We start from the raw sequence: 27190 nt of genomic DNA on the forward strand, positions 1-27190 counted from the left end.
TCTTCCGATGGTATAACTTATAACTAATATTAGGCCTGTAATTGTACCGCTGTGTTCTGCCTTTGATCAGCGTCTATAACTCATTCCGTGACTAAACCTTCAGCGCTTTGAGCTTTACGCACTCTGTTTCTCTCTCTCTCTCTCTCTCTCTCTCTCTCTCACACACACACACACACACACACACACACACTGTACCTAGTTGACATAAGAAGGTATGAAAGGTTATGAGAGGAGGCCTCGGTGGAGTTCAGTCCACACGGTACGTTTGTGTGGAGTTCGCGGCCTGCGTGCTGTCTGGAGATGTTACTGTTAGAGTGTTAATAATTCCCATCTGCATTCAAAAGCAGTCCGAGTAAGTTGTTTAAAAATGCAAAATGTTCTCCACTTCATTTGACTAAACCTGCTCAAAACTGATCTCCTGAACTTAATGGAATAACTAAAACCACGTGAAAGCTGCAGGTCAAACTGCACACAGCAAATGATTCACATAATAAATGTCTCTGCCACATGAATTAGACTAAACATTTACACATTCTTTGTAGGTTAAACGTAGATATTAACAAATATCGCTTTCATACCAAAGATAATTTGCCAAGAAATGCTTATTTGTTTCACACGCGTTTTTACTGAACCTGAACGCCTCACAGCCGTTAAAGCTGTCCTCATTGACATCTCTGGCATCTAAACTCAACTTAAGGTTTAATGTTAACTCCTAAAAAGAAAATGAAGTCCAAATAAAATTATATATGTCCGGATCGAGGTAAGATACCACCAATGCTTCAAAAAATGCTGGGAACAAAAAGAAAGAAATGAAATATATAAATAATAAAATAAAAGAGAGTTTCATGTCTCTGCTGAAGCACAGTCACACAGCATTAGGAATATATTACAAGGCTGGAAATGTGTAAAATAATATTCGAAAACATGTCACGGGCCTTTGATAGAAATTAGAAAAATAAAAGTTTTTAAATCAAATTCAAGCAAAGCTGTGGGCACTGTGCTGTGAGGTCATAATAACACTTAAAAATAAAACTCTCTAAGTAAATAAGCCTAAAATAACCACATCTGGTGTAAATATGTCTCTCTCACCTGCAGCAGAACATTAAGATTTTTAAAAATATTTTAGAAAAAAACAAGTTTCTTTGCTTTGTTTTCCATTAGCCCCTGGGACGAGTCAGCATCTTTCACAATTTAATGAACCACAGCACAATGTGTGAATCCACATGTCTCCTGCTAGATCCTATTATGATAACATTAAACCGGTATCCACTTCTAGAGCTCTGTTCAAGTGGTAACATTTAATAATCCTGGCTGCATTTAGTCTTTCTCTCTCTCACGCTGTTATTTTTTTTAATGTGTGGTCAGCAATCAATGAAACATTTTTCTTGTTGTGAGGATACGTAACCATATTAGGCCCTGAACTATGTGAAAACAAGTGTGTGAGACTGATGAGCTGTCACCACCACCATCACCATCACCATCACCATCACCATATTCACTTGTGCCGTACACACTGGATTAATAGTTTATCACGAGCCTGTGTCCCTTATAATAAACAGAGAACAGTATTAGTGAAAATATATTTAATAATTAAACATAGCATAGTTACACAAAGGGAATGCAACAACAGATGAGTGAGAGTGGATCCATAGAATATAAAGTTTAGACCTACTGCAAAGGTTTGAGCTCCCTCTTCAACAGCAGCAAGTTCATCATGAGGGAATGCATGGTAGGGCTACGACAAAAAAACACATGGCTGTTGGAGGATGTCGGCTTGTACAGTTCAGGCTCCTGCGGGGCCTGCAAGTCTTTGGAGTCTGCACAAAGACGGTCCAGCTTCGAGGAGCGTCAGAACATCCTCTCCGCTCCATTTTACAGTCTGGCTCCATCCTGAGCGTCCCAGAGGCTCTGTGTATAGAGTCAGATATCTGCTGGGTCATTCCTCCTGAGTGCTCTCTAAGTGGGAGCTCGAGCCTTCAGACTGGCGGTCAGTGTCGGCGGTGGATCGTTCTTGTTCAGAGAGCTGCTCGCTGCTGGGGATGGAGTTCTTCTTTGGGCGGCCTTTTGGTTTCGTGGGTGACTCCAGGCCTCCTCCCTGCAACACCTGCAGGTTAAACGTAGGCAGAAAAGTCAGCTCAACTACAGACTGTAATGCAAGTTAAGATAAAAAAGAGAGGTGACCTGTGTGACCTCTAGTCATCACACCAACACAAATGTTAAATAGCATATTTTCAGTTTAGTTATGCTGCATATTCTCCATTATGAACTAAATGCAAAGATATAACACAGGCCTTTACTCTAAACTCATCTAATGTGGCCCTCGTGTATGCAGGGTTGAGTATACATTTCAGTCTGAGTCAGTGTCAACCCGTTCTACTGAGCTACGCTTTCCATCAACATCTGCTGAAATCACACAAAGCAAAACTGTTTCTTGTTCTTTGTTCTTGTTTGCACTGTTGTTGTAGGCCTGACTTCATAAAATAACCACCACCACATCACCATCATCATCATCTTGGTTTTTATCATCATAATCATAATCATAATGAAGAATAACTTACAATTTTCTTCCATTTCATCCTTCTGTTCTGGTACCATGTTTTCACTTGCAGCTGACTGAGGCCCAACGACTCCGCCAGGTCTATTCTGTGAGGAACAAATACGATAAAATCAGTTATTCCCAATCAGGTTAAGCTTTTGCAAACATTTTTTTCTGTATGGGCAAATGGTTTTCTAAAAACATAGCAAAATAAACTGTCAAATCCATGTCATTTTAGTAGAAACTTAAAGGGACGCTGTGAGATATTCATGGCTACCTCAAGGGGCATAGGTTTAGTTTCAAAATTGAGGGGAGGGACACTCTGTGCCAGAAAATTATGAGCATTAAACACTTAATTTCCTGCATTCTGGTGATTTTTTATGCACCAATCTGTGCCTTATCTGCATCACTTTATGGTGGAAATGTTTTTCATTTTGTCAAAATAAAAGTTCTCTCCTGGTTTTGTATTTTTATCGGGTGGGGGATAAATGCACATGTTCTAACTACTGAGAGGGATGTATCCCTTGTGTTCCCCCCAAAATCTACACTTATGCTTTGAATCATAATGTAGCTACCACTGAAAATACTGAGGTCATGTCCTGTGTATTTTTTGTGAAATCGTGAGAATTAGCAACATGGGGAAGTTTCTCCCAGTATTTTTAGACCTCATATACTTACATTTAACCAACAAAATAAAAGTATAGCTATTTTATTAGCAGTGCAAAAAAGATTTTACACATCACTGTTGGGGAATAGCATCTACAGAAAGTACAGTTTAAACTGTTAAAGGGGAAAAAGTCCAAGTAATAATGAATATACAAATAAAAATAGCTACATGTTTTTGTCTAGTCAAATGTCGGCCTCAGTAAAACTGTCTGCAGCCCTGCTCAGCACACACACTGTGGACCCACCTATCAGGCGTAGACAGATACTTCTGCTTCTCGAAGCGCTTCTCCAGCCCCATGAGCTGCAGCTCGGTGAACACAGTGCGGCTCCGGCGGCCCTTCTTGGTCTTGCTGCCTCCGTCGCCTCCGTGCTCCAGCTTCCCGCGGAGGTGCAGGTCCAGCGGCAGGTGGTGAGACGCAGCGCCGAGCTGCAGGCCCGAAGCGGCGGACAGCAGAGGGGAGCCGAGCGGGGAGCCGAGCGGAGAGCCGAGCGAGCAGGACAGCGGGGACATGGGGAACTTGAGGAGGCTGGTCTGGTCGGCTTTGAGGACTGGATAGACCAGAGGAGGAACAAAGACACACAGACAGAGGGGTTGGTTTCAGAAACTGAACTCAGGTCACGGTTTACAGATAGTTTAGGTTAGTTTAAGTTGGAACAGGACACACCAGGGATCAATGGGCTTAATTTTACTGAATGTTATGATATGTGACTGTCTCTACAGTCGTCTACAGAAACATCTGAACTTTACAGACTTCTAAGGTTAGAGTTCAGGGCCGTGTTGCTTCCACACAGGAATCAAAAATCTCACAACTACAGCTGATGGATCAGGAGCAAATATATTCATAACGCACTCATGATCAATATGAACCTGAAGTTAGGCGAAACTCTGTAGTGATACGGGGCCTTATTGTAAACTTGATTGGCCTGAGACGTTAAAATAAGACCTGTGTACTGTCTTGTTATATGTATTTATATATAGGCTGTCATCAGGTTCTATTAAAAACAGATTTGGATATATGATTGTGTCTTTAATTCAAATAAGGCACCTGATTTCATCATTAAACAAATAAAAGCATGTGATGGACAGCGCCACGCCTTTTCCACACAAACGGTTATTGACGTTAAATTATAATTTCAGGTGTTGACATGTAAATTAGATTTATAATCAGAGGGTGTTGTACCTCTGTGACTCCGGACATTTCAATTAAAAAAAGAAAGAAAAGAAAATTACGCACAGTAGGTTGCACTCTGATAGCCTGGACACATTTTGGCCAAATAAAGTATTGCATTTTTTTTCATTATTGTTATTATCTTAAATCATTGTTTCTATTATTTTATTTTTAAAACCAGGAACACGACTAAATATTGCAACATCTCCCCATCATGTTTTTTTCTTCGCTTGAGAAGACATCCGGCTATTATCCACATTTTACGCACGCAACTTAAAACTAATATTATTATCACAAAGGCTATTTATGCTTGCTTTTAACCGTTATGTATTTTTCTAAATACAAATAAAATCAGACATTTCCACTGCTTAACATTCCAATTGAATTTATCCCGGTTATTTCCTGTAACTGCGACATTTACTCAATAATTTCGGTTATATCTGATTTTTGCTTTATTATTGCAACTCGCTAGTTATTACTGGATTCTGAAAAAAAACAGTCTTACATGCGTCAAAAGTTATTTGTTAGGAAATGATCTTTCCTTGAAAAACACTTTTTAAAAAAAAATCAGGAATAAAATACGCACTCGCTTTATTTGTTCAGTTAAATATAGGCCTAATCCTAATTTTAAATCTATTTTATCATTAATAATCCCCTCAGAATTCATTATGTTATTATTTTCTGTTCTTCCAGTTTTCCCAGCATGTAACCACGCTCATTGTCTCGATCTGTTACTCATTCATCCTCTCACAGCCGCGTCTCTTACCCAGTTGGTTATGGAAAGGCCGGGTGGACAGGAGAGCCTGTACACCGAATTTAAGGAGCTCCCCGGCCGGAGCCGACGCTTTGTGCTCCGGATGATCAGTCAGGATCTCCTCTATCATGAAACTCCTGTAGCGATGGGTTCTGTGGTCAGGGTGAACTTCCGGAGGATAGTAATGCGCCCCCATGTCCAAAGGATGCTGCATTATGTGGCCGTGCGGTCACCTCAAGAGACACCAAGCGCGTACACCGATTATCACTCCTTCAGTGGCCAGCTGTCATATTCCCTCTGAGGTGCCTCTGTAGTCCGGAAAGCAACACTGTGGATCAAAGTTATCCTCAGGTCAAGTTCAGGTAGCCGACTTCTCTGCCTCTCTGTCTGTGCGTCCTGTGAGAGATTTACGCGTAACTTCTGCTCAGAGTTGATTGTTAGTGGAGAAGAAATGTGGAACCGAGAGCAAACCTTTGACCAAAAATTCCCGAGCCCGGCCCGTGTTCATGCCCACACTCGCTGTGTGTGCGCGCCGCGGAGGTCGGATCTATTCGTCAGCCGCTGAGCGCGTCACCTTGGCAGTGAGTTGAGGAATAAGCTTTGGGTTTTATGAGTCTCGTCATAGCTCCACCTCTTCTCCGAGTTTGTCTGCACGTTGCCTTCACTGACTGAGCCAAAGTTACATGCAAAGCCGCACTTGTCCTGCATGGATTTATATGCAAAAGGGAAGAAAATAAGGAAGGAAATTTCAAATCCCCTGCAGGTGACTTTGTGAGATATAGGGCATGGGTTTGATGAAGATGATGAGGAAGCTCAGGTTAAAAGGTAAAGTTAAAATTAAAACAGGCAGTGATCAAAGCGTTTATTATTATTATTATCATTATCATATTATTATTATTATTATTATTATTATTATTATTATGTGAAGATTTGTCTATATCAGGGCATTGCATGCTACATTCAGTATCCACTAGGTCATTGAATGTTTCATTACATGCCTTTAGCTTCACACAGGAGTTCTCAGGTTAAGTGTACATGTTTCTGCCAAGAAAATTATCAGTATCTTTTTTTCTGATAACCCAGCCCTTGTGGTGATGTAATATGACGTGATTATTGCCTAAATGATGTATAAATGATGCAAAGTCATTACAGACTAATCAGACCTCAGCTGATGGTATCAAGCTGTCAGGCCCAGTGAAGCCACTGAAGCAGCTCAAGGGAAAATATTTCATTCTAGAGGTCAAAAAACCCACGCCAGAGCACCTCTGGGATTCTTTCCTTTGCGGTTATTTGGCTCAAAAAATTGTGAAATATCTCCCACAGCATATTTTTAGCATGTCTCAGAGCTACTTTGAGAAAAAGCTCTGGCCATCTAAAGTCAACCTCGGAGCTGAAAACCTTAAAGAACCTTTGGATGCTTCAAAGCTGGTGGTCTAATTAGATTTTTTACTTTATAAATCTCGTGTTGAACCTTTTTATTAAAATATGACACAGTATACAACAGGACTATAATACCCATAAACTGCTGGGTGCAAATACCACTTCTAACACATCACTGAATATATCTGGAACAAAAATAACTTAGATCTCAAAAATGGTATCCAGTATAAGCAGCATAAAATAGCATGTTGTGAGGGAGGAAGGCAATATATATGCAACTGAGAAGCCTACTGCAGTTTAAGTGTAGAACAGTGCTACCTAAATGATAAAGTACTAAACAGTAGACCCCTTTAGGGACAGGAGTGAAAGTCTGGAGAAAAGAAATTTCTAAAAATTGTATCACCATGTGTTATCCAATGGGTAAAGAGCATTATATGATATAAATAGGATATTTTACACTAACCATGTTTAACAAAGGCACAAACGTATGTACCAACAGAACAGGAGAATTATGGGATTAATAGTGGTTTTATATCTTATACTGTATAGCGTATATAAAGAGCAGTTTTGTACAGTATGAAAAAGCATGAATCTACCAAAAGAATATGCCTTATGCAATTATAACACAAAGTCAGGAAAACAAAAACACTAATCTGAAGTTTAAAATAAATGCTGCCCTTGCCCTGTTCAAATGAGCTGTCACTGCTCTTATATTTGAAAATGATCAGTGAAATGGTTCATGGGAATCGTAGTCAGATTGGTATTTTAATACACCGGAAAAGACCTGTCTCTTTAATTGCAACTTAAAACATGTTTCTTTCTTCTTTTTTTCCACTAAACAGTCTGAAAAGTCGAAAAAAAATCCAAACTTAAATTGTGAAAATCTTGTCCTCTGGAAGAACTAGTAATCTACAATAATGGATTTGCTCAAGTTGTTAAAACATGTTGCCACAAGTATATTTTTATCTTCTTTGTTTGAATATATCTTCCTCTGGTGGTCACTCCTGAGATTGCAAGGAGAGTTTCCAGGGGGTGTTCTCTTTAAGTGCTTTGAGAGCCATCTCCACAGCTCCTTTCTCTGGGCCAGAGCCCTTGCTATGATCATCTTCCACTTACAAACTGTTCCAACACTGCATTCAAATACTTGTGCACACTATAGTATGCATGTTTGCACACTACTTCAAAACCACCAACTGCATTTCTCACACCTTGTAACATTCCTGAAATGTTTGACATAATGTACAATAAACACATTTAACAGAAGCTTATTCTTCCTGTAAATTTGGTTGTATGTATTTGTTTTTGTATATTTGTATAATGTGATGTATTTATCCTTTTTCTTATATATGAAATGTGTTTGAAGTTTGGGAATCACTTTGCAGAATGATGTACATGCAGAGTCTGATGTCTTTATATTCATCTGCTGAAGAGCAAATGTTTCTTTGTGCTCTCCTTACATCTCAGTTTAACACCTGGATGTACCTGCAGGATTTTGTGACATCACAACTAGTTTGGAGCCAATCAGGATTGGCCACAAAAGTAACGTGGAAACCATGAGCCTCCAGGGCACAAAGAGAACGGACTTTTCACTGGCACATGGTCTCCAGCAGTTTGAAACGCTTGAAATAAACAATATTTGCACAGTCAAATATTCTGGATTGTTTTAATGAGGGAGAAGGCGTGTGTGTAATTCTATCATTTACTAAGGTCAAGATGCAAAGTGTTATTCACAATGGTGTGTTAACATGTCTGGAGGGAATCTTGAAGTTACCTAAGGTATCTTGTTCATCTTCTTACTTTTATTTCATTATACTAACACTTGCAACAAAACCAGGTCCTATGAAGATGAACTTGGGGACGGTTTTCACCTTAACTCACGACTATTGATAAATTGGTGCCAATATACCCTAATCTTGCACATTCTTCCTGGTTTGTGATTCTGCCCACTAAATCTAAAATCCCAGAGCAGTTGTACTATTTTGAGTGGCCTTAACAAGTATTACAGTATGCATGTGGACATTGGCCCACAATTTCTCTGTACTGAAAATGAATGACAGGCTTGCTTAGCTGTTTGTTCGCTACACTCTCAGAAAGGTCACCCTTTTGTACCATAAGACCTGGGACTACATCAGAATATTATGGGATTGTGTTTGATCTAATTGAGGTTCTAAATGTGAAGTATAAAGCACACCAACATAATGCATCTCTAACATGCAGCATGTCAGTCTTCAACAGAATCCAGGCAGCATTCTTCTTCCCTTTCCTTCATTAGTTTGAAGGGTGTCAACACTGAGTGGTAACATCCTACAGACATGAGGTGCTTCCTTTGAAGGTCCAAAGTTTGCTTCTTTCAGTGACAAAGTCAGTGTATAACTTCAGCTTTTATGACCAAAATCTAAGAGGAATTCTGTGAATAATAGATCCTTCTGATCCACACTGTGAATTAAAAGACTTGCACATTTCAACATTTATGTTAATAAATCCCAGCCTATGTTTTGTACCAAAAAAGAAGTAATAAATATAAGCAGTTTTCCAATTGCGTGTTTTATATTAATGTACAGTAAATATTCTTTACAACTCAACAGCATAAACTGCCACTAGGCTGCACCAGAGGACTTTAGAAAATGATGCTCTGAGCTGTCATCTCTTTTATGCAGGGATCTTCATTGTTATAGGGAGCAGTCATATTGGCAGCCACACACTGGGCCCTTGTTATGTTAAATATTAGATATTAATGAATTGTTATTTGAAAAGCATTTACCTTCAAACATAGCCTACCCATAAACACACACAAAACCCCCAATGCCAAGTAAACATCTGTTTCCTTATTTCTCAGGATGACCACTGGACAAGTCTGCATGAGAGCAAAGAACCAATAGTAAAAGATAAAATGAATAGCAACTGAGCACAAAATGTAGTCTAAGGTCATTTTGTAACTCAAGTGCCAGAGACTCAGTCCGCAAATATTGTTTTAATTGTGTGGTTTTTTTTAAAATAATAATAATTTAATCTAATTTTAAAACTCAATTATTATTATTTTTCTTTTACAGAAGAACGGGAAAAAATCAGGGTAAGTGTCGACATACAGCTGTTTCAGAGCTGTGTGACAGAAACAGAATAGTGAATAGAGAATTTCACCACCAAATAACTCACTTTATTGTGTAAGAAAAGCGAAAAAACATTTTTATTCATACAAAAACACTCAGTACTTTTCGATAAACGATAATTACACAGTGTTAACGGAGCTCTCTCTGTGGTCACATGACGTAACTGTGCCGCTCTACACGACAACATGTCAGGTTGCTAAGTTAGCTAGTTAGCTAGCTGCACTTAGCGGACCAAATGATGTGGCTCAAAGAAAACCCCGGTTTACTACGTGCCAGCGATAAGACGACAACGACTTCAGAGAGATGAACCTATTGTGCCAGATAGTGTGAAGACAGCCTCGGACTCAGACGACAGGAAAACGGTAAGTCGGGCCTTCTGGAGCTAGCATGCTAGCGGCGGTTAATACAGTACGGTAAGCTAATTAGCTAGCGTTAAGTGTTCAGCTTGCAGCATCAGCACCAGACACTGCTGCAGGGGCCGGCGTTACACAACACCCAACAAGTCGACTTAATGTCAGTCTTTATAAGTGCTGTGTCTTTAAAACTTGACACTTAAGCAATGTCCGTGAGCTTTATGCGAAGCCAATAAACATATAATCGGGTGTTAATAACAGAGCTAACGGTAATGTTAGTGCAGCCAGTAACGTTAACGTTCAGACAGACAGGTGGCAAAACGTTGAGTTGTATGCTGCTTATCAACAAGCTCTCTGCTTCATTTCACACCTGTAACTTAGTAAGCGGTGGTGATAGGTGGTGTCACTATGAGGAGGGCCATTCGTGCTCTATATAACAGACATAACGTTAGCCTTGCGTACGAACCAGTGTGTTTTCCCTCACCATTATTTTACTTAAATGAGAATATGTAGTCTAACGTCAGTCCTGTGTCCAAGATTTGTAAACACCTTTGCTCCTGTGACAGACCTTTGTCACTGACACACTCTGAAAAACACAGTTCTGACTAATAACATTAATGCTGGCTCTTTTCCAGTGAGTATGCAGATGCGCCACGTCAGGAAGCCAGCATGCTATTTTAATTGGGCTAACCTATATTTTATCAGGAATATTCACACTGAGATTCAGCATTTCTTTTACAAGGGAGTTCTGGCCAGGACACCAGCATAACAAGTCTCACATAAAAGAAACAAGCAAATTACATTAAACAGTGAATTAGCAGTGTTCAGTACCAGGACATGTGCATTCAGTGGTCAAATAGTCTTGTTGTCCAAACAGTCCTTTTTTATACTCTTCCATTCTTAGTAAATAATCTAGTTTAATAATGGTTTAAGGTGAGGGTGATGAGGGTGCAGACAAAAGACAGGTGGGTCTGAGGTGACCCTTAGGCGATTAAAAACGAATGAGAGCATATGAACATTATATTCCATTTCTGCGAATAGATGCCCCTAAATCCAACACACTAGACCTTCAGAGGCAGTTTGTGTAACATGGCCTTATTATATGCATCCTGAGAAGGGAGACAAATCTATTATTCTAGGCCCTGGACCTGGCACACTTTAATTCAGCGTAACAAGGAATAATGTCAGTAAATACGCCTGTGCTTTTCCTGGTAGTCAGAGGCTGTGTCTGAATCCACTCCCTATACTGTGTATCATACTTACTGTCTGCGGTTTTATTTGGGAGTCTGAACTCTATACTATTGTGCTCTTACAAATCAGTCTGTGATGATATAAAAGTCTCAATTTACTGCAAAATCTTGTCTGTTTTATAGGGAGTTTTACACACAGCACAAAATGTCTGTTATGAACAATTCCTATAGTTTGCCTAGCTATTGATGCAATGATTTGTTTATTGACTTGATTTGGTTTATTTGCTACTGAGAACACCAGTTAATGGTCTGTAACCAATATCTTCTGTGCAACATTGCCTTCATTTACTGAGCAAAATCCACAAATGAAACAATTTTACTCAAGACTTTTTGCACAAATGTTCTGTAAACAGAAGATTAAGCCGTGTATTTCACATATTGAATTTTCTAGATATAACCAAATACCAGGGATGGGAATCACCAGAGGCCCCCAATGTGATATTATCATAATACTTAGGTCATGATACAATATTATTGAAGTTTTTAATGTTTTCCAATATTCTCAGTATTGGAATAACATATATTGCAATTTATTACCTTTTTTCAACTGCAGATTAAGAAGAAACTTTGTCAACATTTCTTTTATCTTAAAATTTTCAGTCTGTTTATCTCACTTCAGTCATTATTATTGCAGCAAAATGTATCTAGTGGACTGAAAAGCAATTAATTTCTAGTAGGCTACCAAAAATTTAATTTATATTTGCAATATCATTTATATAATTTACAAAAAGATACTTGGCATCCATGTATTGATACAACGTTGCCACGCAAAATATGCTACTATACTGTATTGATTTTTTCCCACTTACCCCTACCAAATGCTTCTTCTAAGTACATTTCTTTATATTTCATAGCCCCATTTTGCTCGGCTTGATCACCTTACAGGCCTATAAACAGGTTTTTAAAGGAACATTGTTAATAGAATTTTATGGCCCACTCACAGGCCTCATCACACCCTTTCCCTGGCTACCTGTGTGGTGGTAAAAGTTGGTGATGTGAAGTGACTTTGGGCATATGAAATGATTAGTATAGTATACTACTAAACTTTAAATGTTTTTTAGCTTTCTAGTAAGAGGCTGACACCTGGGATGCCAAGTGAGAACAGCTGACTAACTGCTAAGCCACACATAAATACCAAAGGCACTCCATGGTCCAGGTTTGGAGTGGGATTTCACTTGTGCCACTGTTACTCATAGTTTGAGGCGCACCATCTCCTCTGCCATATTTCTTTATTAGCACACTCAGTGGAAACAACTCGCACATCCCACACTCATAAGAAGCATCCCTGAAAGATATCTCTCAGCCTTCACACCATTTCCCTCATATCCACCAACACACTGGCATCCCAGTGGACATGAGCGTATGGATCAACCACAAATGTGTTAAGTGTATTATTGGTTAAGTTGTTCTTGATTAGTGGTTGAGTGAAGAGATTTATTTGTAGTTGCTATATTAGCTCACTTTCATATAATTGTTAATATTTGATGCGCATACGTCACATTTGTCATGAAGAACACCTTCTCACTCACCAGCTTGTTATCAAGAGCTTCCTATAAACAATGCCAAGTGGTGTCAGGCTCCAGCAGGACGGACTGCTCAACGGATTGGATAGGCTTCTTTCCGGCTGCAATGTTGGCAACACTTAAGCCAGTGTCATACTAGGTTTTAGTGCCATATTAGTTTGTAACAAGACATGTGGATTACAGTGTAAAAGAAGTCCAAAAACAGTTGCGGATGGAAAAAGACAGGCTCTAACTTTACACCATCAATTATTCATAGACTACAGAAGCCTCACACTTAAAAGGAGTGTCACAAATGTGACCTGCCTCTGAAGTTATAAAAGATGTTTTTCCATAACATTTTGTCACCTACTGTACATACAAAGTCTTTTTTAGACTGAATAATAGAAAGTACTGTACTGGCATTAACTAACCTATTCCTACTTTATGTACAAAAAATACTTTCAGGTGGTTTGATTGATTCTTAAATGCCTACATGAGAGCTCAAGGACAACATATAACATAGTATTTTTTTTACTTGTGGCTGATACTACAATATGTGACTTACCCCGTTAGTAAATATAGTAGCACTTTTAAATGATTTGGTGATTGATTTTCAGAATAAGTGTAAATGTGAGTATACCTATTTGTATGTTAAATTTAAGACACAGTAGATTAGTTTGTTGATTTTGAAGAAAAATTAAATCAGTGGTTTGCTAATTTTCTCTGTATATTCGCAAGTAAACATTTAAAGTATAAATTGATAAAATGTTCAGACTCATTATTGTGAAAACAGGTACCCCTCTTAAGGTTTTTCCAAAATATTCTTTGTTCAGCAAAACAATATTTCAAGGTATACTGTCACAGTAGCACAGGAGTATACAAAATAGAATTACTGGTGGCTGACTTTCCATTAGCTGCCTTGGTTTCATGGTCCTGCTATACTGTGTGTGCTGGCTCTCACACTGTCATGGCTCACTGGGACACTTGAGTAGAGCAGAGCTGTCATTAATGTTATTAGTAGCACCTGTGTTTTTCCTACTATGACAAGTCAGCATGTCTGCTGTGAAAGAGGCCCATTTAAAATGAAGTTTTAAAAGTACTTGTATCAGTTGGTGTATGTAATATTTGGTGTTACATTAAGTGAATTGTTTAAAGTTTAAAAAACAAAATGATGTGTGCAACTAACTAAATACACATTTCTGTAATGTGTCACATAATTAATATTTAACAGCAGATCCTGCTCAGAACTCATTTTCTGGTTACAGATTGAAACATGGTAAAATTTATTGTGTTGGATGAAATCAGATTCAAAGCACAGTGCAGAATATGGTAACACATGGATGGCTTTGGGGTGAATGTGACAACCATCATAGGACATTTTTTTAAAAAAAATCACTCATTGCCCATTCTTTCCCAAAATGGGTGGCAGGGCCCCTGGTGTGCCACAAGGCATGACATGTTTTTGGCCTACAAAGGCGGGCATGACAGAAATAGTTGGGGAACCATTGCTCTAAACAATATGAGGAAGGATAATTAAAGGTTTGAAAATTAAAAAATCCATTCAGCTTTTTGAAAAGTTGTTTCTATGCTGTCAGTTTAATGCCGGCCTTACACCAAACAATTTTTCAAGCGATTTCATTTTGGCAGACAAATTTCCAGTGGTGTGCACTCATGTTATCTCAATTGTTTGATGTAAGGTAGACATAAAACTCAGTCCGAGCTATCTTAGATTAGTCTTTTTCCTGTCTGATTGTTCTTACAAAAATATGCATATTTTATGTTATCCCAAGTTTTCAGTCTTGGCTCATGCAAATAGTGAAGTTCAATGAAGTGATCATTGTCAACAACCAATAGCTACACTCTCTCCAGCACCAAACAAGAAGCAGTAAACTAGGTAGACAGTAAACATAGAGGGTAGAGGCAATAATGTTAACAAGTCCCGGTTCTCTTGTGCTCTGGAGAATGAGGGTTGGTGTTTTAGCCGGTGTGTATCTGATTCACCTGCTGGCACTTATTTTAGTGAGAAATCTAAATTTTTACCTTTCATTCTAACGGTCTCCTCCTAACCAACAGAGGCTGGTGCGAGTTGAGGCGACAAAATCCAAAATGTAAATTTTTTATCTGTAGGGAATGTATTGATGCTGAATTGGCAAAAATACAGTCAACATATGACCTTTTATCCTGTGTTTCTACAGTTATGTGTTTTTGTGGACATGTCAGGAAATGTTAATATGTCATATTCCTTGAAAGGAGTTTGGAGTTATATTTTTCACCGGAAGCAGCCCAAAGAATAATCTCAAAAGGCTTTTCAAAGTCCTCTGGTGTATGGTAGGCATTAGAAGCATTTTATATTAAACAAGCCAAACTTTGCCTCTTATACACCCCTTACTCTTTGATTAAGCCGCCCTACTTGACTTTATCAAAGAGGAAGGAAAAACAAAAGGTCAAGGAATCAAAAAGTTAGCATGTGAGGTGCAGCGACCCTGCTCAATTGTTAATGAACCACAGTGAGGAGCTGTAAAGGTGCTGAGTTTCACTCCTGCAACACCAGTTAGCACAAGTGATGAGGCCCATTAGAGCTTTGGGTGTAACGTGAGAAACAGTTGGTCCCGGGAGTTAAGCTGACACTCTGAGAGGTGTGTGTGACACAACTCTGATATCAGGCTACATAAATCAGATGTGCAAGTCAAGAAGTACTGCCCTGTAGCTGCACAGTAGCATGTGGATGTGTTAATTTGAATAATTGATACGTGTGGCATTAGCCCAATGAAATAGGAGTGATTTCGCCTAATCTCTTATATGCAGTTTAATATATTCTAAATGGTTAGTCAAAACCTATTGAATTGGAGATCTGTCTGCTTTGTGTGGGTGATGCTGAAGTCAGTGCGGTTTGTAACTCAGCACTTTGGATCGCGGATGTGCTCCTAGCTCCCACTGTTGTCTCCAGGCCCTGCCCACCTGCTCCCAGAGGTGCAGTGGTCAGACTGACACATGAGCTGCTGACATGGTGGCTCACTTTGCACATTTCCCTCTCTCCCCTGGGTTGTCTTGCCAGGCAACGCAGCTCCTCACGCTCCTCATATCTCATTTGTGTGCGCACCTTTTCACTGTTTGTGTTATCAGCACAACCAAAGCTTCTGTGAGCTGTTTTTCTTTTCAATTTTTTATTTTTTTTTCATCAGCCTTTGACACACAATGTTTATTCACACATTTCAGCCCGTGCCATGGCAGCTGGTGTCAGCATACTGAGTGACCTGCCTTACTCCATGAGTGGAGCTCGCAGTGGAGAGATCAGCACAGAAATGGAGACAGGTAGGAGAGCTCTGCCACACAAAAACAACACAAGAAAGCTGATTGATTTTTGTATTTTTTTATTTTGCAAACAAAAGCACATGCATGTAGACTTGAAATGGTTTGATTCCATGTAGATAAATTGTCTTTTTATATCATGTTGAAATGCTGAAGAAGATATGAATTATAAATCAGACAATATTTTTTTTTAATGTTGGCTCACAGGGTGACAATTTGCAGGTCAGCTCTAGCACCGGGACAAAAATTTCAGATGAACAAAAGTGATTTATTTATCATTAGAAGATGTTTTTCATGTAGCTGGTTTACTGTAAATTGGAATGTAAGATGGTTATACAGTGGTATACTTCAGACTTGATCACGGGCACAGTAGATTAATTATCTGACAAGGATTGATACTAAAGTATGTTGTGATATCCTTACAGGTTAACACCCATCCACGCTATTTACATCAGTGTTAGAAAACACCAGTATCTTTTTAGTAGTAATGCTGTTTATCAGTGTTTTGTTAATAAGCCATCTGTCATCAGGGATGCCACAGGTGTTGTGAAGCATTGTCAGGTCTCTTAAATACACATAAACATGTCAGTATGGGCTACCCTGATAGGGATTCATGAAGCAAGTGTATTCTCTGCATTTTTTTTACATATGGCTTCAATAATTAATACCTATATGATATACTCTGAGCTGAAGTTATACTTTTGACAATGTGTCTCCTCTGGAGCGAATTTCTTGGTTTTGAAAAGCATTATGCAAAATAAATCTGTGCTTTTTTAAATTTGCCAAATATTAACTCAATAAAGAAAAAGAGCAAAGAAAACTTGATCATAGTAAACTGTTTTATATAATTGAAAATCAATTAACAACCTAAACTACCAACTATGTAACAGTAAGTTATGTAAGTAATGAGTGTAAGTGATGAAAACCTAAAATAAATGAACATTATAAATGATTTAGTTGTATGTTTTTATAATAATACTGTAGGCCACATAGAGAAAGCCATTTTTGTGGGACTTGGTTACAGAACTGACACTTGGATTTAGCATTTCCCTTCTTCACCACACTTAATGGGATATTCTATAAATATAAATCTATTTGTCAGCTGTAGCTAAGTGATATTTCCCTTATAGTCCAAATTTTGTCCACAATTTTTACATTTTTCCAGTCTTAATTTCAGAGGAAAAATAGTGTTCCTCGGGTCCTGATTATATGACTATAAGCCAAATTCAAGAAGAGAGGTAGAAACAGAACAGAAACAAATGGCTGATTTTCAGTGGAATAGATTTTGTGTCCAGTCATCTAAAGGTTTCTGCTGCAGCCCTCTCTCATCTTTGCTGTTTGTTAGTCTGCCTGCTGCTCCCACACACTGAGAGCCAGCAGTATCATTTCACCTTTTGGCTTCAGTTTGATGGAGGACTGGCTGCTGAATGCTCGAGCAGACTTAAAGCACAATGTCAGTATTATAGTTAAATAGTATTGTCTTAAACCAGGTGATACAAGTTGGGACATTGTTACAGCACTTTTGTTATTAATGAAACAAAAGAAGTATACAAAAATATATGTGTTTTTTTTTAAATAAGGCTGTGATATTTTAAAATGTATGCCCCATGAAACAACCTAGTATATCCAGCTGGTTCCAGTTTTAAAACTGAATGCCATCAGACAAAATCAATAAGAATTTGTTGCTACATAGATTGTTGATATTTTCTCTTTGTGATTTGTTAATAGAAAAAGGTGAACTCATTCTGAAAATAATCTACAAATGTATTTCTAGAAAAATGCTAGCATGTTTAAAAGGATGTGTCATATTAATATGGTGTTATTCAATCAAATGTCTGATCCTTGTGCGATTAGTGTTATGTAAACCACTTTGCTGTTGAGAGTTAAGTCGTACATGCTCTGTGTCCAGGGCTGTACGCCACCAGATGCGTGGCCTTTTAAGCAAGCAAGTACAGCATTTTCCTCTTTCATTTACAAGCTGCCTGCCTCAGATCAATGTGGTGTGTGTGTGTGTGTGTGTGTGTGGGTGGGTGCAACATTCGCCCCCATCTACCTCCCACTGACGACTTTGGAGATGGTTGTCATGGTGACACTTCAAATGCTGCTGATGAACTGATGGGTTGTATTTGCCTGTCTTTGCCAACGGGTCATTGTCGTGTGATGATTCACCATAGGCACTGAGCTGTGGAGCTTTTGTTAGTAAAGAGACTCTCGCAGTGCAGGCAGCAGCACAGTCCGCACTCTGAGATGCAGCGGCACCGAGGACGCCACTCTGTAAGCGGGGAGATGATGGGCAGCATGAGGAGGCACAGCCGCAGGCACTCAGCCTCGGACGTCCTGCTGAAGGTCCTGCAGCGCAGACGCAACTCTGCCCTTGAGATCCTCTCCTCCTCCTTCCACCGAGTCATGGTGGCTGTCAGCGTGAACCAGCCTCAGCCTCCCACTGAATACAGGATCAGGAGATGTAACGGCACTGGAGAAATATGACTTGACAAGGAAAGCATGCACTCAGCACTAATGAGTCTTGTCAAATTGTTCTTATGTTTCTTTTTTTTCCCTGTTTTTTCTGTAGCCAATACTAGGGTCCCCACAGCAAAGTACACCAAGATGGGGGAGACCTTGAGGCATGTCATCCCCGGTCACATGCAGTGCTCCATGGCCTGTGGAGGGAAAGCCTGTAAATATGAGAACCCCTCTCGCTGGAGTGATGAGGAGCAAGCCGTCAAAGGACTCTACTCGTCCTGGTACATTTGCCAGTCTTACCACTAGCTTTCACACAGACCTCAATGTTAATGTACTTTACCTCTCAGTGCTGTGCTCAATCTGTGCGGGTCACTGAAGTCCACATCAATAATTACATAAAAAAGCCAATACATTTGTTCTTGTTTTGTTATGCAGTATGATCTGGTGGTAAAATGGAATCATTGAACAAGGGAGAGCTTTAGTTTAACTGCATCAGTGTGTTTGCAGGGTCATTTAATATCTCTTTTCTAAGGGTCTTTAAAGCTGTGTTTAACTTGCTAAACAGTCCTAATTCAATTTAATTTTTTATGATTTTGCTGTATATACCACACCTCCCCCTAACTTGTCATATTCTCCACTTACAGGATTACTGACAACTTGCTAGCTATGGCAAGGCCTTCCACTGAAATCATAGAGAAATATAATATAATTGAACAGTTTCAAAGGTACAGTAGTCTCCCTCTTTCATCCCTCATTTGGTTTATTTGATTCTTTATTAACATTTAGATTAACAGTGAAATGGAGGTTGGTTGTTGTCAGTGCTCACGTGCAGTGCTGTGATGTCATGTTGTGTTGATTTGTGGTGATCTGTACGGTGACACAGACCTGTTGCTGTGCTCAGGTGTGGTTTGAAGACCATTATTAACCTGCAGCGGCCCGGAGAACACGCCAGCTGTGGCAACCCACTGGAGCAGGAGAGCGGTTTCACGTATCGACCTGAAACCTTCATGGAGGCAGGCGGTGAGTCTCTATATCCACCCTCAGCAACACATACTGAAGAATCCCTAAACACAGGACACAAACCAATAAACATATCAAGTTGTAGTTCAGAAATACAGATCAGGTGATTTTGACTGTAATAAACATGAACTAAATGAAGGAATATGTTCTGAAGATGAATGTGATGGGAATGATCTGATACAGTTACAGGAACATGCTCACAATACATTGTATTTCACAAGAAGCCTTAACATCTAAGAGTAATATTTAGACCTACCTCCTGCTACATGTAACTGTTGCTTATGTAAGTGATAACTGTCAAAAACTCGAGGAAAAGAAGTTCTGCACTTTAGCAGCTTAATTACAACAATTAAAATGTAGCAAAAAGCGCTAGCTAGCTAACAACTATCCATAAACTAACACAGACACATGGATGCTTTACATTAATGAACTACGAGCAAGATTTTAGCATCTTCACCGGTTCCCTCACCCAAACACAGCGTCAAGTGGTTGAATCGATGAGAAGCTTGTTGTGCTTCTGTATGATCCAGCTTCCACTGTTACAGGGGACAGCTTACTGACGTAACCACACTGTGGGAGGAGTAGAGCTTATCTTTGCATTTTGGAGCGACAGATGCATTTACAGCTTTCCAACATGTGGCTAAAGTGCGTTTTGATCATATTTCTGTCAGCTGTGAAGTGTAGTGGCCTGAGGGTGTTTACATTGTTGATTGCTGTCTGATTGGACGTTACTAGCGATGTTTCCTGGCAACCAGTTTTCATTGCTTCATTCATTCAAACCTGTATTTATGACTCGGGGAATCATTTGAGGTAGACCTTCATTTTCACATTTGCCGAGCATGAACAAAGACATCAAACAAACAAGCAATCAATAAGAAAAGCAATTAAAATAAGTTAAAACAGGGGCGAGCTGTAGCTCACCTGGTAGAGTGTGTGCCTCAGGTAGGCTGAGTCCTTGCAGCGGTCTGCGTGTCTTCTCCCTTCTTTCTGCCCCCCCCTTCCTGTCATTCTCAGGTTGTCCTATAATAAAAAAGGCAAAAGCCTGGAAAATAATCTTTAAAAAAAAGTTAAAACATTCAATCAATCAATAAGTAAAACAGTTAAAATGGAAACAAAATCAGTTAAACAGTAACAAGCTGATAGTGGTTATTAAGTATAAGCCCAAAGCATCTAAGGGACATAATGATGTTCAGTGTTAGGTCATGTTGCAACAGATTACACGAGTCTGCTGCAGTAATTCTTAAAGCGGTCTTTCCATGATCCCTCATGGCATGAGGTACTTGACGAACCAACCAGTCACTGGAGCTCTTTCCACATTATTTTGTACAAGACAAAGAGGTCACTGACTAGAGTATAGCGATAAAAAATGAGTCTCTATGGAAGACATTTCATTTGTATTTTATAATTGTACATCAGAATGTGCAGCAGTAAGCAGGTATTTGGTGAGGGATGAAGGTAGATTTAACATTTTCCCCAGACCATCAATGTTTATGTTTTGCCCCTCATCAAGAACGGATGTGACCCTTAGTAACCAAGTCATTAACAAGGGATTCCACATATGTTATGTCTTTGGAGGGTGACAGTCTTGATTCTCCTTCCTAACAAGCTCTCCTGAGATCTTTACCCAAGTAACCTCATCAAAGCATCAGCTGCATTTTCAATGGTGCTTTCTGTCATTTGACACTCGGTAAAGACTGCAGTATGTAAACAATGGCTTGTTATTTTGCTGTACGTCTTTATCATGCAGTCCCTCAGTGTAGATATTTCATCAAAAAAAAAAAGAAATCCAGCTCTGTAGTCCCTTTCAGACATGATGCTCTTTATGTAAATATAATGGCAATTTAATATGACAGTTTCATGTCTGAATAAGCACTGAGTTAGAGCTATGATTTGGCCCCAACAAAATCAGGCTTGACCCAACATGGACCCACGTAGTTTCTGTCCAAGCCTCTCCGAGCCCGAACCATAACAGTAATTTCTGGCCCAAGCCAGATTAAAAACCTCCATTTCCATTGTAAATGTTTTTAGTATTAAAACATTTATTACAGGCCAAAGTCAGCTTTGACACAAACTCCAGCATACACCTTCTCCTGATGTTCAGCACTGCCCAAAAACTGTCATATGCCATATATATTATATAGAGATTATATAAAATTTATCCTCATTAATGAGAGGCAGGAGTTGGGATGGGTTAATGCCAGCACAGTCCTTACATTACACAGACTTAAAGGTATGCACTTATCCATTAAAGTCTGTTTCCAGGTGTTGGAGAGCTCTACAGCATATGTGAAACAAGTAAAAGAAAGCCATTAGTGTGTCCAGAGGGAGCTGTGTGAAGTCTGATTATGTCACTTGAGTTGGCATCAGTTGGGGCTGAAGACTACAATTTTTAAAAGTAAAAAACAGAGGAACATTGGAAAGGAAAAAAGACAGTATCTCTGCTTCTGTTGCATCAATTTTGATTCTTTTTACTGATCATCATGAGCCTGACCATAGATAATCTTTTAATAGATAGATTAACTTAACAGTGTTCCGTTTTATAATGTCTAAAAAAAGACTTAAGTAGATACTGTGAGCTCTGAATTTTTCTGGCTTTGTGTATTTCAGTTTATTACTACAACTTTGGGTGGAAGGATTATGGCGTGGCATCTCTGACTACAATCCTTGACATGGTGAAAGTCATGTCATTTGCTGTCCAGGAGGGGAAAATGGCGGTCCACTGCCATGCCGGTCTTGGAAGAACAGGTTTGTAACACTGGCAATTTGGCATTGCTTAAATCTGAATCGCTTATAAAATAATAGGTTTGTAATTACCTTTTTTTTTTTTTCATCATGTAGGTGTGTTGTTGGCTTGTTACTTGGTTTTCACGTCCCGGATGAGCGCTGACCAAGCCATCCTGTTTGTGCGAGCCAAGAGGCCCAACTCCATCCAGACCCGAGGCCAGCTGCTGTGCGTCAGGGAGTTCGCCCAGTTCCTAGTTCCTCTCCGAAGCGTCTTCTCCTGTGCAGAACCCAAAGCAAGTGCTGTCACCTTGTCCCAGTACCTTACTCGGCAGCGCCACCTGCTGCACGGCTACGAGGCTCGACAGATGAAGAACGTGCCAAAGATCGTCCAGCTGGTGTGCAGGCTCCTCGTCGACATTGCCGCCAACAGACAGGTGGTGATCGAGGAGGAGTGGTTGGAGATCCCTGACCTCACAGCTGAGGTGGAGAAGACTGTGTCCCAGCAGGCCCTTCAGCAGCTCGGAAAGGAGATGAGGGGGAAGGGGATTCCTGTTCCACCTTGTTCATCTAATCCTCTCAGTCCAGCTGCTCTGCAGTCCAGACCTCTTCATGATCAACCTCTTGTCAGTGATAATGAGCTGGACCCTCTGTGGAGGCAGCAGAATGTAGAAAGCCCTCTGCCGTCCTCCCTGTCCAACAACAGGAGCCTCAGTTACAGTGACTCGGTCCTTGACAAACTTGGATCACAGCATTTAGGAGACCTGAAGAGCAACAAACCAATAAACTACCTGATCAAACATTCTTTGTCTCACAGCAGCCTTACAGTCTCAGTCCCTCCCAGATTTTATGATCTCTCTCCTCAGGACATTATCCGCAGGATTCAGGACCCCAATACAGACGCAAAGCAAAACAGGGGATCCCCCTCATCAAAAAAGCAACTCTACAGGGGGCATCAGAGTTTGTCTTTAGATCTGTCAGAGCAGAGAAGGAGATCTCACTGTAACACCTCCCTGCCAGCCTTATCAAACAAGTGCAAACTGGTAACCAGTGAGGAGCAGCTCGGTGTGGATGTGTCAGCAGGTGATGCACCAAGAGAGATTCCCTTCATTACCCTCCAGTCTGAGCTCTCCCCAGAGAGCAGGCGCCTGCTGGTGGCCAGAGCTCTGGCCATGGATCTGACAGACAAGGATTTTACCTTGAAGGTCTCAATGTGGCAGGTAGCGTACCTCATCAAATACTCTCAAATATACCATGTAGTAACATGTAGTGATACAAAAATACTCCTGTAAAACCATAACATGTTGTATAGACACTCCTATTTTTATACGAATTAGACACACATGATATACAGTAATGTGTTTAACAGTGAGAAGAAATACTTTACCCCTCAAATAATCATTTGTATATCAATTACTCACCCTGTGTTATGTTAAATTCATGAAGAAAACTGTTTGTCACTCATGCCTCTAGTGAATGAAGAGTCCAAAAACTGAATTTGATGAAATTATTGATGAAGTCATAGGCATCCCTGTTAAACAACAGCAAAATTATATAAAAACATCTGTTTACAACTCTCATACAACATGTGCACTATAATCCAAGTCTCATTGTTCAAACTGTGTACTCAATACTTCCCAAACAGACAGCCTTTTCTGTGGAATTTAAAAACTTCAGACAGTAATTTAACCTTGCTGAACATGGGTGCTGTTGGTCTTCGACTGCCTAGATCGGTTTGTTTGTTATTTTTTGACTTTGGTGTTTTAAAGGATTAGTTCAGATTCAGCCACAGTAACACAAACTGACTGATTGAGGCAGCGGTAGCCCAGCAGCTTTAAAGAGAGCATAAGCTCTCTTAGAGATAAGCCCTATCCTATTCCTATTTTGGTTGCACAATGGTTCATGCACTTCCTTTGTGCTGTAAATCGAGCCTTCCTTTTCCCGAGAGATCATATCCAGTGGCAGACTGAGTTGCAGGGAATGGTAGAGAACCAATCCAAACACCGATGGTGTCATTATTCTTAAGCTACAGACATGTACTTCATAATGATACGTTAGAGCAAAAAATAATACTTTAATGACATCATAATTAACTCAGAGATGTTTTCCTACAATTACATCACTTACTGTTGCACACCAGGTTCCTTATATCATGCAAGCTGTCTTTAAGTGTCTGGTCATGTCTGAATAAAGCTGTAAGGAGCATTTAAGTAAGTCAACAGTATCTGAGTTCCAAAAGCTATTTTATTTCATGACAGGCAGCAGTGTTGCATATCCCATGTCTGAAAAAGGCTAAAGTAAAACTGGTGATCACATCTGCCAGTCACATGAGGTCACTTAATCTAGAGCTGCAAAAGAGGCACTCCCTCTTTTCACTGAGCCATGTGGCATTGCTCAGCTCTTCAGCTAATGTTCTGAGTAAAAAATATCTTTTCCACAGTTCAGTGTGTGTTATGTAAGTTCATGTAATGCAGCATAAATTCAGAGCTACCATGTATCACATCCCCTTATAGACTGTGCTCATTGTTCATTAATGAACAGACAGATCCATAACTTTACATTTTCAGTCCGTTGTTTTCCCTGATGTAAAGCTGCATTTCTTGCCTAGTGAAGCTTCATTTCAATCAGTTTATCGTCAGAGTGCTGTTTGTTGTGATGTGCAGACGGAGCTGAACTCCAGAGAGGGAGCGTGGGAGAGGCTGTGTATGGAGAGAGATCCTGTGGTCCTGTCCAGTCTGATGTGGTCGTGGCTGGAGCAGCTCAAGGATCCAGTCATCAGCAGTGAGGATGTAAAAGCACTCAGTGAGAAAAATGTAAACCCACAGAACGCCCTCGACTCACTGGAAAAGGTAGCTGGGTTATGTATCTGCCACACCATCCATCTCTGAAGCAAACACTAATAACAGACACTGACACTGTGTAACAAAGTGTCCAGTAACACTGTAAAACTAATTATAATCCTGGTGATTTGTATATTTAAATGCTGTTTTAATTGTGGGTGGCACTTTTTTGATGAACAAGCCCATATTGATGCTTTTTAATACACTCTGGCACCTTATTGACATGCAAAGTACAAAAAAATGTATCACTTTATTGTCATTGCGAATTAGAAAATGGTTGATAGCGACGTCACTACTAGTTATGACTCACATATTTAAAGCAGTTTGAATCCAAGCCATTGGACTGTCTTTTATTCATATGATGTGATGCTGTCATTGCTTTTATAAGAAGTGTGAAAATGTTGCCATGTAATCTGATAGCATGGTACATCCTTCTCCTTCCTGCTGCCAGGACCACAGACTCACTTTGCTGTGTATCCTTGACTGTGCTGCTCATCTCCTGCCAACACCCGAAGAAGTGGAGACTAGTTTTCTCAACCAGTTAATAAAAGTGTTTACGAAGGTGAGTATTAACAGACAGTTTATACTTAGTTTATTAACATGTTTTACGTGCAGAAATTAGGTCAATCAGCTGCTCCATCCGTTGATTGGCTGTTTGAGATCAACTGATGTAGCTGGGATGTGAGCTCAGCTTGACATTGTGTCCTGCCTGAAGTAACACTATGCTCAATTTTTCTTTTTTCTTCAGATTGACCCTGCCGCGGAGAAGAACGAGTCTTTATACAAGACACTGAAAGCAATCCTGACTCCCATTCTCCATGAGCTGTGTGACAAAGCTGTGGAGGAGAATGAAGACTCCTGATGCAGCCTCAACAGGACCAGCCTGACAAGAGGAAGACTCACAAACGGGGTTCCACTCGCATTTTTTGGGCATTACTGTATTTAAAGCCAATTCTTTGCATCAGATACTGCTGAGATCTGCCAATCTGTAGTCTTTCTAGATATTTGAAGACCATGTAAAGTGGTTTAGCATTTCATTTTTTCCTTTAAAGCTCTTAATAGACTCTAAGCACTGCCATTCTCTCTGTTAATGTGCCACTGTGCTCACTTTGAACGCATTTGTTTGTCATCTGTTGTATTGTAATATTTCCAAGGGACTAGATGTTGCTTTTATTACAGAACTGTTAGCTAGCAGGAAAATGACTGAGAAACGTTCTCATGATGTTGATGTAATGTTATTTAAATGTGTAACTCAGCTTTCAAAGCTGTTATTTCTTATTTAAACCAAAATATGTTTTTACACTGTGCAGATGCTACGATGTGTCTTATTTATTCCGATCTTTGAAATGCAGCAGTTAGTTTAATGACTATAGCCTGACGACAAGTTGTGAGGTTGCTTTGTTTATGTAGAATGTAAAGTGTTTTCTTAGAGTCAAATGCAAACTGTGGCCACTGTTATGGCAATGCAAATTCGACAGGCCACAGTGCATTTGCTTTTTCAATCAATTTTTATCTTAATACTGTGTGTACCAAAAAACCTCTCACTGCACTGTTCTGTTGTACATGCATTTGTCGAACATCAATCTGCCTCCACTGTTGCATCTAGCAAAATGCTGTCTGCCTCAACTCAAATGGCCTCTGCTTGGACTGTCATGCTGCTGTGTGTAACATTGCCTCGCCTGTGTGTGTGTGTGTGTGTGTGTGTGTGTAGCCGTTGAGACGAGTCAGTGGCCACCTCTCACCTCATATATGGGTACAGTGTAATGTAGATCTGCTGACACTCGTGAATGTGGAGCACTGATGATAATAATAATGATATGAAGGACATGAGACGTCGTACTGTGGCGAATTTTCAATAAGCACTATTTTTTCATTGTTACAACGGCCTACTTCTTACAGAATTAAACACAACTTACTGCAAGCTATGTGAAGAGTGTGTGTGAGTCTTTATGGAGGTCTATCACTTACCTGCAGCTGAACATACAACTCAGGCAGAAAGGGAAGTGTGCCCCCTGGTGTTGACACAGTAGTCAAACATCCAAACCCATTTCATTTCAAACAGGTATTGACTGTGTGAACATTCATCTTCATCCTCTTGAGGGTCGGGGGGGGGGGGGGGG

General features: G+C 39.8%; 2 protein-coding genes across 3 annotated transcripts; one reads left to right on the forward strand and one right to left on the reverse strand.

Moving 5' to 3' along the window:
• Positions 1-1568: 1568 nt before the first annotated feature.
• Positions 1569-5691, reverse strand: barx1 (BARX homeobox 1). Its single transcript, XM_033627521.2, has 4 exons — positions 5138-5691; positions 3448-3751; positions 2559-2643; positions 1569-2104 (listed from the first exon to the last, which is right to left on the reverse strand). The coding sequence occupies exons 1-4, from the start codon at positions 5337-5339 to the stop codon at positions 1937-1939; spliced, it is 759 nt and encodes a 252-aa protein (XP_033483412.1). The 5' UTR covers positions 5340-5691; the 3' UTR covers positions 1569-1936.
• Positions 5692-9768: 4077 nt separating this feature from the next.
• ptpdc1a (protein tyrosine phosphatase domain containing 1a) lies at positions 9769-26995 on the forward strand. Of its 2 annotated transcripts, XM_033627664.2 has the most exons (10): positions 9769-9974; positions 15934-16029; positions 18599-18770; positions 19134-19214; positions 19391-19509; positions 22117-22254; positions 22348-23450; positions 24894-25079; positions 25522-25632; positions 25819-26995. In XM_033627664.2, the coding sequence occupies exons 2-10, from the start codon at positions 15942-15944 to the stop codon at positions 25930-25932; spliced, it is 2112 nt and encodes a 703-aa protein (XP_033483555.1). In that variant the 5' UTR covers positions 9769-9974; positions 15934-15941; the 3' UTR covers positions 25933-26995. The 2 variants fall into 2 exon arrangements, with proteins under 2 accessions (XP_033483555.1, XP_033483554.2); XM_033627663.2 differs by lacking the exons at positions 9769-9974; positions 15934-16029 and adding an exon at positions 18141-18490.
• Positions 26996-27190: the final 195 nt, after the last annotated feature.

The sequence above is a fragment of the Epinephelus lanceolatus genome, chromosome 1 (assembly GCF_041903045.1).
Source record: "Epinephelus lanceolatus isolate andai-2023 chromosome 1, ASM4190304v1, whole genome shotgun sequence".
Classification (NCBI taxonomy): Eukaryota; Metazoa; Chordata; class Actinopteri; order Perciformes; family Serranidae; genus Epinephelus; species Epinephelus lanceolatus.